Below are 13,309 nucleotides of genomic sequence, written 5' to 3' on the forward strand. Positions count from 1 at the left end.
TCAACTACTACACCACAAAACTTCGAAACGATGGATATTTTAAGCTCGGAGTGCAGCATTAACAAATCTAGTGCAACAAACTTATTCGCTAGCGATTACGTAGAAAATAATGTAAGGAAATACCGCACCAGAAAATGTTACTGAACCATGAACATGGCAACCTGTGGTTTGCAAGCCATTGGGAAAAAAAAGCGATGGGTGAATGATGGCAAGCCTTATTTAATTGCAGTGGCTAAATATACATATCACTGCAACTCTTAAAATATTTCTGGCCCTGTTTTCCAGTACGCGGATCGTATGGCAGTGCTTGCACCATTTGGACAGCGTATAGCAAGCTCAGAAGGATGTGTATGTCGCATTTACGCATGTTGTGCAGTCATTGTCAGTGACAAGTTCCAAAACAGTGGCTTGTCGCACTGCGTCAGAGGCCAGCTGAGGCAAGCAATGGATGCCGCATCACATGATCAAACATAGCGGTTAAAAAAGGAGTGCGATGAAAAGGATTATACTACGACCTCCTACACTACTGTGACATTCATAAATATTGTGTTTACCACTGGTTCATTAAGGCTAAAATGTCTTAATGGTTGCACCTTGCCTATACTGCAAGAAAGGCACGCAGGCATCAGTGCTTGCCTTGTTCACCCAGTGAGAACAAGAAATTACTGAATGCGTGCCTAGCCATCAGTAAAATTATTTCTACCAGATGAGAGACTGGTGCTTCTCAGTGTTATCTGTAGTACTCTCTCTCTGTTCATTACCAGCAGGTGGCAACTATAAATGCACTTGTCTGGCCTTGAATAAAATTGTGAGTGTCTTTCAAGCAAAACCTGAAGGTGGAAGTACTAGGTTATCAATACCTTCCTCGCTATAGGAGGTTCTTCCTAAAATTGTGGAAATCATCTGCTTGGAAAATCACCCTCAGTCACTGGTGCTTGTGGGTAGAAATTTTCACCTTGACTCTCGGTGGCCTCTATTTGCTAAGTGTATCTGAATGGAACTGCAACACATTTAACAGCCGCCATTTTTACCGAATCTATGCACAGCTCCGCAATGAAAGTGAAAAAATAAAATTTTACAAAAGCAGTTCTTTATTGTAAAGCATTCACTTTCAGTTTTTTTTTCATTTGGGCTTGGCAACCAGTCATTCCACTGAGTAATCACACTATTGCTGAAATTGGGAATGCAATTGAGCAGCTCACAGCTGCCTCACTTCAGCTATCATGAATATGCATGACAGGACATTGCATATAAAAATGCCATTTGCCTAAGTAGCACCAGGAGCAATGGAGAAGGAAAAAAAAATGATGTGGGCGAGTTTGCTAGCTTAAACCACACGAATGCTTTCTCTATCTGGTAGAGTGCAGCCAGAATTTTTGATGACTTCCACAGACACAGTGATGCCACAACGAATGCAGGTTTCGATAGGTTTCCCCAGGAGGTACATGGCCAGAAAACCTGCAGTGCAAATCATGGATTTCTAAGAACACTCCTTTTATGAACACTGCTTAATAACTTATTAAGTCTGGGTTTACGGCACTTTTGCTGGAAAGAAGTTCAAGGGTTCCCAACTTCAAAAACTAACAAAGCATGTTCAACGACACAAGCCCGTCTTCAACAACAAACTTTCTTAATGCACACTTTTTTTAACCACATGGTTTGCTACATGGCATATTTTTGAAATAAATGCGTGAAGTCTCGTGAAAAAGCTGCACTTAACTAAGTGTGTAAAAGGCTGACTAAGCGAACCACCATGCTATCAACTGGTCTGAGTTGGCAGTTTGTTAATACAGGCGAGAAGGCAGACTTAGGCAATAGGCAACATAACCTAATGGGGCCCCCCTGGCTCCATTACATGTGCTGCAGTACCAACAAACTGAAGTGCAGCAAATATAAAGTTACATACACAGGGTGATCATTTTTAAGTCTTACAGAGTTTTTAAAGATAGCCTGTTGCAGATAACACAATTCTAGTACTTGAGCTGCATTATTCAGAGAGGCAGACATTACCTGCACAAGAATTCGAAACAGCTATGGAATTAACAAAAATTCACTAATCACATTCTCAATTACTTTATGGCACATATTGCAATTTATTAATTGCAGCCAGTGAGTTTGCAAGTCGTAACCACTTGGAATGAATTTACACAATGATGCAAGTTTGGAAATATATGCCATAAAACTCACCGTAAAAATGCACTGTTGTTCCACTTACTATTGTAGCAAAGTGCTCTTTTATGCATTTAAGCACAAAATGTATTTTGTCCCACACTTTGGGAAATAATATCTCGAAACGTGTCATCCTGGAATTTCATTTTGAGTGGATACGTCCTGCAAGCTCAACGGCTACAATTCGTAAATTGCAGTATGGGCCGTGCAGTAATTAAGTGAATTGGTGAATTTTTGTTAATTAGTTGAATAAGTGTTTCAATTTCTCGCACTAGTGATGTCTATCTCTGGATCATCTAGCCCAAGGACAAGAATTATGCTGTCACAGGCGATGTTTAAAAATTCCATAAAACTTAAAAATGATCACCCCGTAGATACAAAGGACATTTATGCAATGGAGTAACAACTGGAAAGAGGTCATGCTTGCACCTGCACAGGAGTGTTTTCTTTTTTTACAGTGAAGTAGAAAATATAGCCTGTTAAAAGAAAATACTAGTTGCCTGAGCAAAATGCTCTTAGGTTTGCTCAAGGTTAAGAATGACACAGCACAAAATACATGGACATGGAGTGACGGGACTCGTAACGGGACTCGCCTCATCACTTCATGTCCGTGACGAATTTATGCTTCACAATTTTTGAACTTTTCTCTTGGAATCCAGGCATCAACCGCACTCCTGCCAAATGATAGCTATAGTAATTATTTCTGGCACAGCGATGTTTTGTCAGTGATACTTCGGTTCAGGCAGAGGTGACATCCTCATTTCAGCCACTGGTGGCAGGTTACAGGATACACCAGGATATAAACTTAGTGCTACGCTATGACAAATTCCTAAAAAACAAAAGTTCACATCTGGAAATCTGCCCATGCTTCACAAGGTGTAAGAGCAGGCATGTTTGTAACGTCAGATGTTTGGTTAGCAGCATGACGGCTGATGTAGGAAGTGAGAGAAGGGACAGGGAAGAGCCCCAACTTGCAACAAGAGGCAGATAGCTGGCAGCAATCACTTGCAAAGTTTCTGCAATCTCAAGTGAACACGCTGACAATTGACGATCCCTTCATGACGAGTGGGTCCAGAGAACTCATTGAGTTTTTAAAAAGGAATCACAGTTGCGCATTGCATTTTTCACATTTTCCATTGACATCACAGACTTTATTACTCGTTGCCCTGTGAAACGAGGCTCGCAGCAGCCTCTGAATGTATTGACACACATGGCAGCATAGCCTTTCAAAATGCCTCTGTCATCATGATTGGGGGGTTTCTAGAGCTTCTTAATGCTCATGTGAACTCGATGTTCAGAACTTGGAACTGAAAAAATATACCTTCAAAAGGAAGGTGTGTGCCAGGCACAGTAACATTTTGCTAGCCACTTACAACCACCTACTTTCTGAACACTTTCCATCCGCCATTGTCACTAAAGCTTTGAAGTTTGTAGATGACTGTTTAGTACTTTTAGACTGACGCCGACACTGTCGATACCAAGTGGCAAGCTGTCCTAGCCCTGTTCCAAGATCACTTTCACCTGTTTGTTTTAACTCATGAGCAGCCGGCTGCTGATTCAATTCGGCTTTTAGATTTCAAGCTTCTATTTAGTGATAATAATCTGTGCTGGGTGTACGAAACAGGAGCTAACACGCCTCTCCTGCCATGTAACTCAGCTAATTCAGAGCTCACCCAGTGGGGAATCATTAACCTGCGCTTCAAAAACGCCTTTCCAGAGTCATGTCACGAACTTAATGGGAAAAATCTTCCAAAAGCAGGCCAAAAAACTTCATCATTCAGGGTATCCCCGAGTCTCCTGACATTAGCAGTGGAAACCATGTCTTTAACTCTGTGTCTGGCCTTCTTTGCATTCATTGCTGTGACCATCACTGCAGACAGATCTTTGAAGGCACAGCATACACATGCCACCCTCCTGTCTTTTCTGTTGAGCCATGGCTTGGTATATAAGCCTGGTGTGTGTGTGTGCAATAATATTGTTGCAAGTCAGCGCTCTTTCCTGTTCCTTCCCTCACTTCCTATGTTGGTTGCCACGCTACTAACCAAAGATGCCTGTGCTTTACTGCTGCATGTCTCTCTAATGTAGCTTTTTTTCTTCCGATGTTCATGCCCCACTTAAGAATGAATCGTAGCTTACTTTATGGGTGGCCTTCATACATAATGGAAAGACATGGAAGGAAATTTAGCGTGTCTATCAGCAATAAGAGCTTGCACCATGGAGACATTACGTTCACATGACAAAAAATTAGATCTTAGTCATTATTAATATATATAACATACAAAAAGAAGCCAAAGCCAAGTCAGTGAGTGGGCTCCGAGCTGGAACATACCTCCAACAAAGGAATCTCCAGCACCATTGGTGTCGACGATCACATCTGGCTCAAGCTTGGGAACGGGAAAGTTCTGAGTGGTATGACCTGAACAAACAAAGGCAGATACATTTGTGGCTTTGCAAGAGCTGTCAAATTTTCAGTGCACCAGGCAATGCAAAAGGAATTCCATTTTGCACATAAGATATTGGTGCTGATGTTTTGCAACATTAACATGCTACGCCAAAATCTATGAAGAATCTTGAAATTATGGTTTCAAACCTTTGAGCAGCAGCACACCATGCAAGAAACTGCATTTGCCACACTTTCACGTGATTTTCTTTCCCAGCTGCTTGACTGTTGATTCATGAATAGTTTAATGTCACAGTGACACCTTTGTTACGAGAGACATCGCGAGCCACAGTGGAGAGCACTGGATCGATAATGGTCATGTGGGATTCATTAAAACAGTGTAGACTAATGTATTTTTTCAAAACTCCATCAACATTATTTTTGCAGTAATAGGTTTATTATTAGAAGACAATGAAAGTGTTTCATTTTTGGGATCTCATGCTGAAACAGCAGCACCTGCACATCAGTGTGTTGTCACAGATTTAATTTTTTTTTTATTTAGGCCAATGTGGTTCCCTGTAAAATTTCTTGAAACAAGCGAAGCTCATTATTTGGCCGTTCTAAGATAAAATGCGGTCCATTTATAACCATAAAGAAATATCTAGTCCTGAGCAGATGCTATGAAAATCCACAACATGGCAAGCTGGTGGGGAAACTTCAAGGCGTCGTCGCTACCAATCTCTTGTTCTTGCACCTTTTCAGGCTCACCAAGCCTTTTCTCGCAGCAAGAGTGGCCTGTTTAGGTATCGTAAAATGCTGATCTACGGATACATGCGTGTACTCAAATAGTTTTTTTCTTTTATGTCCCTGTAACTTACACCTATAAGTATAGGAGTTTCTTGCAACAGCTGCTTTGCTGTAATAAAATAATGCATACCTTGAGCTACAATGACATCATCAGCACCTTGGGTTATTACCACCATTCTTTCAAACTCTTTGTTCTCCTTGGGAAACTTGCTTATCAGTTTGGCAATCTCAGTAATATCTTTGGTCTGGAAAAGAAGCAAACAATGCAATCACTAATTTCCCTATTTCACATGCAAAAACGAAGCCAGCATATTTGTTCTAGAGATGATAGCTCACCTTCATATTGTGAACATCAGCAAACTCTCTTGCTTCCTAGAGAATAACAGACAAAAAGCTTTCAGCATAAGCACATGCAGCATATTTATTCACAAACACTGCACTCAGGGGATGGACTCTTGCGCACAGCAGTGACAAACCACTACTCAAGCTTGAAGTGGCAACATTGTTGAACATATTTCCAACTCATTTTGGATATGCTGTTGCCAGGCATGAAGATGCACAGTTTGCACTGCATCACCACACTACTAATCTCGGTGAAAATGTGTTCCATGCAGTTAACTGAACATTTTTATCACGAGATGGACGATTTTTCTGCAGCTACAGTCAATGCTTATGATAGTTCAATTCACATAAATACGCAGAAATAAATAAGCAACAAAAACACACTAAAACCAAAACTGTACTGGGCAGCAGGAACCATGTCAGGAACAGGAGTGCTTGTAGTGACGTCTTGGGAAAAACTTAACTGCAACAAATTCTAAATATTCTTAGGGTACACAACTCTCATTGGCAAAAGAAAGTTGCTGCTGAAAACTTTATGTGAAAAAATAATTTATAACAGTTGCTCATGACAATAGAAAGCCTGTACAGGCTTAAAGACACCTTCGCAAGATTAGGCAGCAACACTGCCGCTCCCATGCCAACGCCTCAGAGTGGCCAATAGAAATAATCCATTGGAAAGCAGATTGGGAGTGTGCACGCTGATCCTTATAACTAATTTGTGAAAAAACAATGCTACTCTCAGTCATGCCATTTGGCATACATAAAAAAAGTGCCCAGGAAAATATACACTACAAATTTAATTCAGATTCATACTGCGAAAACTTGAGGAGCCATTCCACTCTGTATAAGTGTTTGACCAGTGAAACTGTAGCACATCAGATCGGGCAGACAAGGGTACATGCATTTATTTTCATCATTTGGTAATAGTAGCGACAACAGCTTTTCAATTACTGTGATTGATTCGTTCACAACCTTAGACAGAATCTTGGCCAAAGTTAAGTCTATACACAACCGTAGTTGAGTGGTTTGGATTGATGTGGCACTTCAAACCAAACTCCTATAGCACAAACTGAGTGAACCATTTCCTGTCTGGTTTTGTAACTATCACATTGTAGTTTCCAATGATCATCACAGGGGTAGTGTCATCACGGCTAACCCTTGCGAAGTGCGTGGTCATGAACTTTTCGATAGTGCACTTGGGTGTGCCTGGAGATACATACACAATGGATATCACAATTCTGTCTTTTGTTTGTATGGCATAGACATCCCCGCAGTCAGTGGCAATGCCCTCTTGCGAGTCAAGGGTGTATGGTCATGCATTTTGTCCTTTGCACATATGGCAATGCCTCCTGCTTGCGAGTCCACCATACCCATCAACTTGAAACAATGTATCTTGATTTATTTATTTCATTTATTATTATTTATTATTACTATTAGGGGCAGCGTGCTTGAAGCCTGCTTTACCTCCGCCACGGATTGGCCCAGTATTGCACTATCTCTGGGATCATTCCGTGCTCATTTTTTTTTATTGACACTCGCACACAAAAAATATGTGGAACCCTAGCAATACACACCTTAGCTGTCAAAATTGGCAGCGTTACCCTTTAAGCAGATGCCTCATAGTATGAAGACAGTCATGATCATATAATGATTGCTGTGCAGTGCAGAATGAATGCACAGATGCCAGAAATATGTTACACACACAGCTGTTGCTTTAAATTTCTATAACTGCAGCATACAGTCGAATCTAACTAGAGTGCAATGCACAGCATCCATGGCAAAGCATTATGGCAGTGACAAGTTTTAGTAGTATGTGCTAGATGCCTTCCACAACAAAAATTACTCCCATTTGTAATTTCAGAAATCAAAATCTTACCGTCTCATTTCCAAAGATAATATCAACATATGGGAAAGCAGCCATCATGTTGTCCTTGAATATACGGCATAAGAATGGTGCACTGAGGTTCATGCAAAAAACTTTCTTCTTGCTGGAAGCATGTTTAGCCACAGTCAATATACTATCCAGGCTGACATTCAAAAAGAACCCCTGCAAGTGAAATTGTTGAGACCAATATGAGCTTGAGCAAGAAGTGAAATGAAAAACAAACATACACTGTGAAAACTTTTTCTACTTGCCGATATATAATAATGACTGGCTTCTTCCATCAATGCCTTATTTTCAGGCTTCAGGAGATGATCCACTGAATAAAGCTGTGCTGCAGCCAAATTGGCACACAAAGAGCTGCACAAAAAATAAAATAAAATGCATAAAGTTGTTCAGCACATTTATTGTTTGACGAGAGCAAGAAAACAAAAGATGAGAAGCATGTATACAATAAAGCCCAGCTATAATGAACTTGGACACATGAGTCATAGCCTACTAGATCCAAACCTCTGGAACTGTAAGAATACTATCAATGCCTATATTGAATAATTGAACCACAGGCATTTGCCGCTACCTACCACCAAGCTTATCTACTTTCGTTCCTCCCAGTAGCAATAACAGTGTCTGCAAATTTCAAGAAAAGCTCTTGGTCTCAGTCAACAACAAACCCATCTTATTTAAAAAGCAATTTGCATAGGTGTTGCCTTATATATTACGACAAAATCTTAACCACATTCACCTATGAATAATGTAACCACTTTATACCTAGGCCACTGAACGAAACAATGTAGGTGTTGTCGAACAAAGGAGGAGGAAGGGGAGTATAAAAAGGAATTCAAGATGGTTGTGTGCAATAATCTGCCAATAACTGTCTTCATGCAATAACAATAACCTTTCCACTGAACAATACAATTTTCTTTTCTGCATTGCAAGATTTCTGTGAAACAAAATGCGCAATGACAGTGATTTGATGTGGCAATTATTATCATATGTGAAATAGGTGGATTGTGAGAAAATGATCAGCGAAACATTTCTTACTTGCTTAAACGTCTCAATGTTTCATTCATACCAGCATAAATAAAGTGCCAAGAATGGCAGTTGCAGCCTCAGATTAAAATAAAAGCAATGACGGTCTTGTCACGAAACTTCATTAAAATATTAGATCGCCACATGAGTTAAGAAACATAATTGAAACAATTTATGGTTTTAGCAACATTTAATAGTATGTGCCATCTTCAGCCAACCACGACCCACTCACAAACACATGTCCGTTGCACTGGAAATTTGTCGGCATTACTCATGCAACTGTGATGCCAAACATATAGATCAGATTATGATGAGCAAGTAACGTTACAATGAGTTACTTGATTCCAATTCCGTGCTAGTTATAAGCCTGGAAGCCTGAATGAGTCTAATTCCAGAAGCCCATGAGTATTAGTGAATCCGTGATTCTTGCAAGTCTGAGAATAAGCGAGTACAAGTGCGTGAACCCTTGAGCCTGAGTAAGTCCTGCTTAGTCAGATTTTTTATGAGTCAGCATCGGTATCATCTTGGAGAGGCTGAGCATGAGTGAGCCTGGATAAGTGATTTTGGCAAGCCTGAGTTCTATTCATTTTGCCAATTTATGGCTTGACTGTACTGTACCAGAATGCTTTTCTGGCAAAAATGTTACAAATGGCATAAAGTGGCTGGCAAACAATGCTGAGGCTGAAATTATTGCAGACACATCCATAAGTGGACTGTGGAATATGGACCTTAAGGACATGCATTCCAGTGTTGCCATGTGCAATGATATATAAAGCAATAGATCCTTTTCCTAATTTGCAAGTGCACTTCTCTGCACTGAAGATTTGTCGAAGTAATGGTGGAACTGGTCATGGCTCACATGAAGGTGCAAGTGCTAGCTACACATGCCAGGGCTTGTCTCTTGCACATGGTTTCATCACGAGAGCCACGTCTACATTTCCCATGTCATAAGACATGCAAACTGGGCTCATATGCACTGACTGCAATATGACTATGCTGCTATTAGCTTGGCAAACTACCTCATAGGAAAGCTTGTTTACAATTATGAAAAAGGTCCATTATCAAGTTTCTCAAGACATTGAGCTAAGAATACATTCAAAATTCACTTGGCATGCTTAACACTTCAAACACTACTTCAAACACCAATCTGTAGTTGTTTAAACCCTTATAAAAGATTTTTCTCTCATAGCTTAGTTTCTACAATGCAATTTAATATTAGCTGGAGCGTATGACCACACAGCTGGTCATGGGGCTCAGTGACATGTGATAATGCACCTCCTAAAAACTGCCAAAAATAAATGGCACCCTTAGATGAACATACAAAAATTCAAGGATGCATTCTCACTGTTTATCCAGGTGTATAAGCTCATGGCAATGCTGGGATTTTCCAGTTTTTGGAGAATTATTTTCAGTGGAATGCAATGTACCATGATGGTAGTACAGTACGAAAATCATTAGAGAAAAAACCCACCGGCTCTTTCCATGATCAGTCAGCAGAACAGCGCATGTGCCTGTAGGTTCCTTGTCAGAGTACTGATACCTGACACTGACACCAGCTTCTCTGGCTTTCTGTTCAAGAATGCCACCAAATTTGTCCCTACCAATGCAGCCCATGAATGTGGCAACTTCTGGAATCTGTACGACCCACTTTTAAAGAAGAAAGTTGCAGAGAACAATGAAATTAAAATTGTGTACAAATCTATGGAACAGGAATAGCACTGTTTAACTGTAATGCCTGTACACAATACAAATTGCTGCTACATGTAGTAAGGCGAAGGACCACTGTAGTCACTCATGGGAAATTAACTTGTGCACATTGTAGCCTGATTTATTGTGTGCACATTGCCATATATACAAGACCTTATTCGGCGGCAATTATGCAGCTCATGGCTGATGACAGAGTTGCCGTTATTTGAAATCATTTTAAAAAATGAGGCCGCAACAGAGAGAGAGGGGGCTTTCAATTTCACAATGAAACAATACACTCCGGCCACATAAACTGCTGTTAGCACAGATGCTTCCAACATGGCAGACAGGATGTAATTGGGGTCATCAACTGGGGGAAATGAAGCCCAGCAAAAGACTGAACTCACAGATAAGTGCTTTCAAGATGGACAATAACATCTCAGATAGCGAGGAAAAAAGAAAAAAGAAGGACGATCATTACCGTAGAAGAGGCACAATACACACCTGAAAGACGCGCAGAGTATTTTGTGTGGCACCTCCAGCTGTGTAGCTACAGTCAAATTTTTCCACAAGTTCTGTGTACCTGCAGCACAATTACATTCACTTATTGGGCCTGTTTAATGCAGCAAGGGCTAAGCGAATTTTCTCAAACATGGAAGAATCTGGAGTGAGTGAAAAATGCTTACAGTGAAGTGTGGCTCTCATCAGCAAGAATAGCATTGTTAGTTTTCAGTGAATATCTGCAGGGATACAAAACACACGAAACTGGTTAAGATTACAAGTAGGAACTAAGCAATGTTTCAAAGCTAACGACAGACACAAACCGAGAAGCCTGTTCAGCTTTTTTCACAACTATTTTAGAAGCGGCGTGTCATTTACTTTTAAAGAGTATATTTTCATGAAAAAAAGGAAACGAGGACTAATGCTTCTAGTAAAGCAATCGCGTGGCATTTCAAGTTGGGTTTTTTCCGCATCAAATTAACGTATCGCATTTAACTTCATGACCTTGCATTAGATGTTTCCAATTCAGCCTCAGATAAGAGTTGCCAAAAGCCAACCTTTGTACGAGCCAAATAACCAGAGTTTTCTTTAATTTGTAACAGCGGATGTTGCAACGGTACCTCTTTGTTTATCTGTACGCTCTTAAACAGAGTTTCTCACTATATTAGCTAGAGGGAAATCTGGCGCTGCTGCGCTGTGGTATGCATGGGAATGCCGGTATGTTGTGACTTCACATTGGCGTTATTCTCGGAGAGCCAAGTCACCTTGAAGACGCGCCTGGCAAGCACCGTTCCGTCTGTCACAATGACTCATTTTCTACTAAAACAGCACGTAAAAAGCTGTTTTAGCTTTTTACGCAAAAACACAAAAACATGTTTTGTTTAACTATGAGAACTTGTTATTACATGTACAACTATACATGTACAATTATACGATACGTAAAAAGTATGAGCAGGCTGCTAAAGTTGGAGGACAGACGACAAGATTCGCGCTTGCTTTGAAACAGTTTGTCGTCTGTTCTTGCTTTTCTTCGCTTGGTCATGCATTGTAGGTGAGTAATGATGTAATATGCAGGAATGGAAACATTTTATGAAAATTTTGCTTCAAGAACGCGTTATTTGTGTAGCCATATCCACGTTTTCGACGAAGCCTCTTACAACACCAGCCAACACAAGCCTCGCAGACACATATACCGTCATTCCCATGACGGTATATGAAACTCCCATGACGGTAAACTCCCATAGACGGTGGCGCAAGATTTCCCTCTAGGTGGTGTAGTGAGAATATCTATGCTCTTAAACAATCATACTCGGCACACGCACTAGAGGTATGTGACAAGTCGTTCGTGACTGACAAATTGCCACGGTATCACTGCTGCCAGCTAATTCGCTCACAGTGGTAAGCTAACTATAAGAGCGGAATTACATGTTTCACGAAAGAAATAGCAACTCACTTCTGTAAGAATTCGACGTCCACAGATGCAGATATGTCAAGAAGTGGATTGCCCATGCCGAAGAGCATTCCTTTCCTGTCGAGACAAACATTCGAATTCATAATGAAATTCCGTGTTGCCGCTGCACAAAATAAAAGGCTAAGGGTGAGAAAGTGCAGTATGAAAAAACCCGTTACTCAATTACTTATTTACCTTTCTTTTTAACCTTAAGAAATTTTGCTTAGACATCTTTCCACTGATACCTCAGCGACGAGCTCGGCAGGAAGGGCATAGATAAGACAACGGTACTTCTTCAAAACGCTCTCGTGCTGAAATTACGCCTCCAAACAGCACCAACGGCTGCATTTACGTCAGTGAAGTGCTTCAGGGTCGGCCTTAAAACGAGAAAATCTGCGCGCTGCGATCAACCGCCACGCACAGCACAAACTTCGCGCGTAAATATGTACACACGTGAATCGGAATCACATAAAATGAAATGCAGTGAAACGCAATGATTACCTCAGTTTGGAACTCATCGTGAGCACAAGAAGGCTTACACCAGAACCGGGTGATCGAGAGCTAAGTCAGCTAACTTCGGAACCGGCGAACTGGGCTGCTACACCTAATCCCACCTGCAGCTCACCAGCTACTAATCTACGCCTAGTAGCGCTCGTAGCGTCACCGGCGGCACCACAGCGTGCGGAGCCTGTCTGGACGTCTAGCGGGTCTAGCCACAGGTCTAGCGTCTCGCTCTCGCGGGTGGAGAGAGCTAGGGGGTGTGGGCATAGAATGAAGAACCAACTGTGTGGGTCCTGCGCGTGTTCCCCGCTGAGGCGTTTTTTATTGAACTGTTCGTGGCGCCACCGTCGCCTTCACCTGAATAAGCGGCCCCGAGCGCCGGCCGGACGCGTGTCGCGTCGAATACCCTACCGGAGCTGCATGAAGCGTGGCAGGCGTTTCACACTATTATATCTAGTTTTGTTTCTCGTTGACGGAAGCAATGATTGTATTCCACACCAACGTGTGTAAAGAAAACGGAGAAAGAGCATGTAAATAGCGCGAGCGACGCAAGGACGACGGC

At 41.3% G+C, this 13,309-nt stretch overlaps 1 protein-coding gene across 1 annotated transcript; it reads right to left on the minus strand.

Annotated features, from left to right (window-relative positions):
* Positions 1 to 1,068: 1,068 nt before the first annotated feature.
* Adk2 (Adenosine kinase 2) lies at positions 1,069 to 13,023 on the minus strand. The gene is made up of 11 exons (XM_075692095.1): positions 12,748 to 13,023; positions 12,250 to 12,324; positions 10,982 to 11,035; positions 10,800 to 10,878; positions 10,081 to 10,256; positions 7,835 to 7,940; positions 7,575 to 7,745; positions 5,693 to 5,728; positions 5,487 to 5,601; positions 4,499 to 4,585; positions 1,069 to 1,458 (listed from the first exon to the last, which is right to left on the minus strand). The coding sequence occupies exons 1-11, from the start codon at positions 12,762 to 12,764 to the stop codon at positions 1,328 to 1,330; spliced, it is 1,047 nt and encodes a 348-aa protein (XP_075548210.1). The 5' UTR covers positions 12,765 to 13,023; the 3' UTR covers positions 1,069 to 1,327.
* Positions 13,024 to 13,309: the final 286 nt, after the last annotated feature.

This window comes from Dermacentor variabilis, chromosome 1 (genome assembly GCF_050947875.1).
Source record: "Dermacentor variabilis isolate Ectoservices chromosome 1, ASM5094787v1, whole genome shotgun sequence".
Classification (NCBI taxonomy): domain Eukaryota; kingdom Metazoa; phylum Arthropoda; class Arachnida; order Ixodida; family Ixodidae; genus Dermacentor; species Dermacentor variabilis.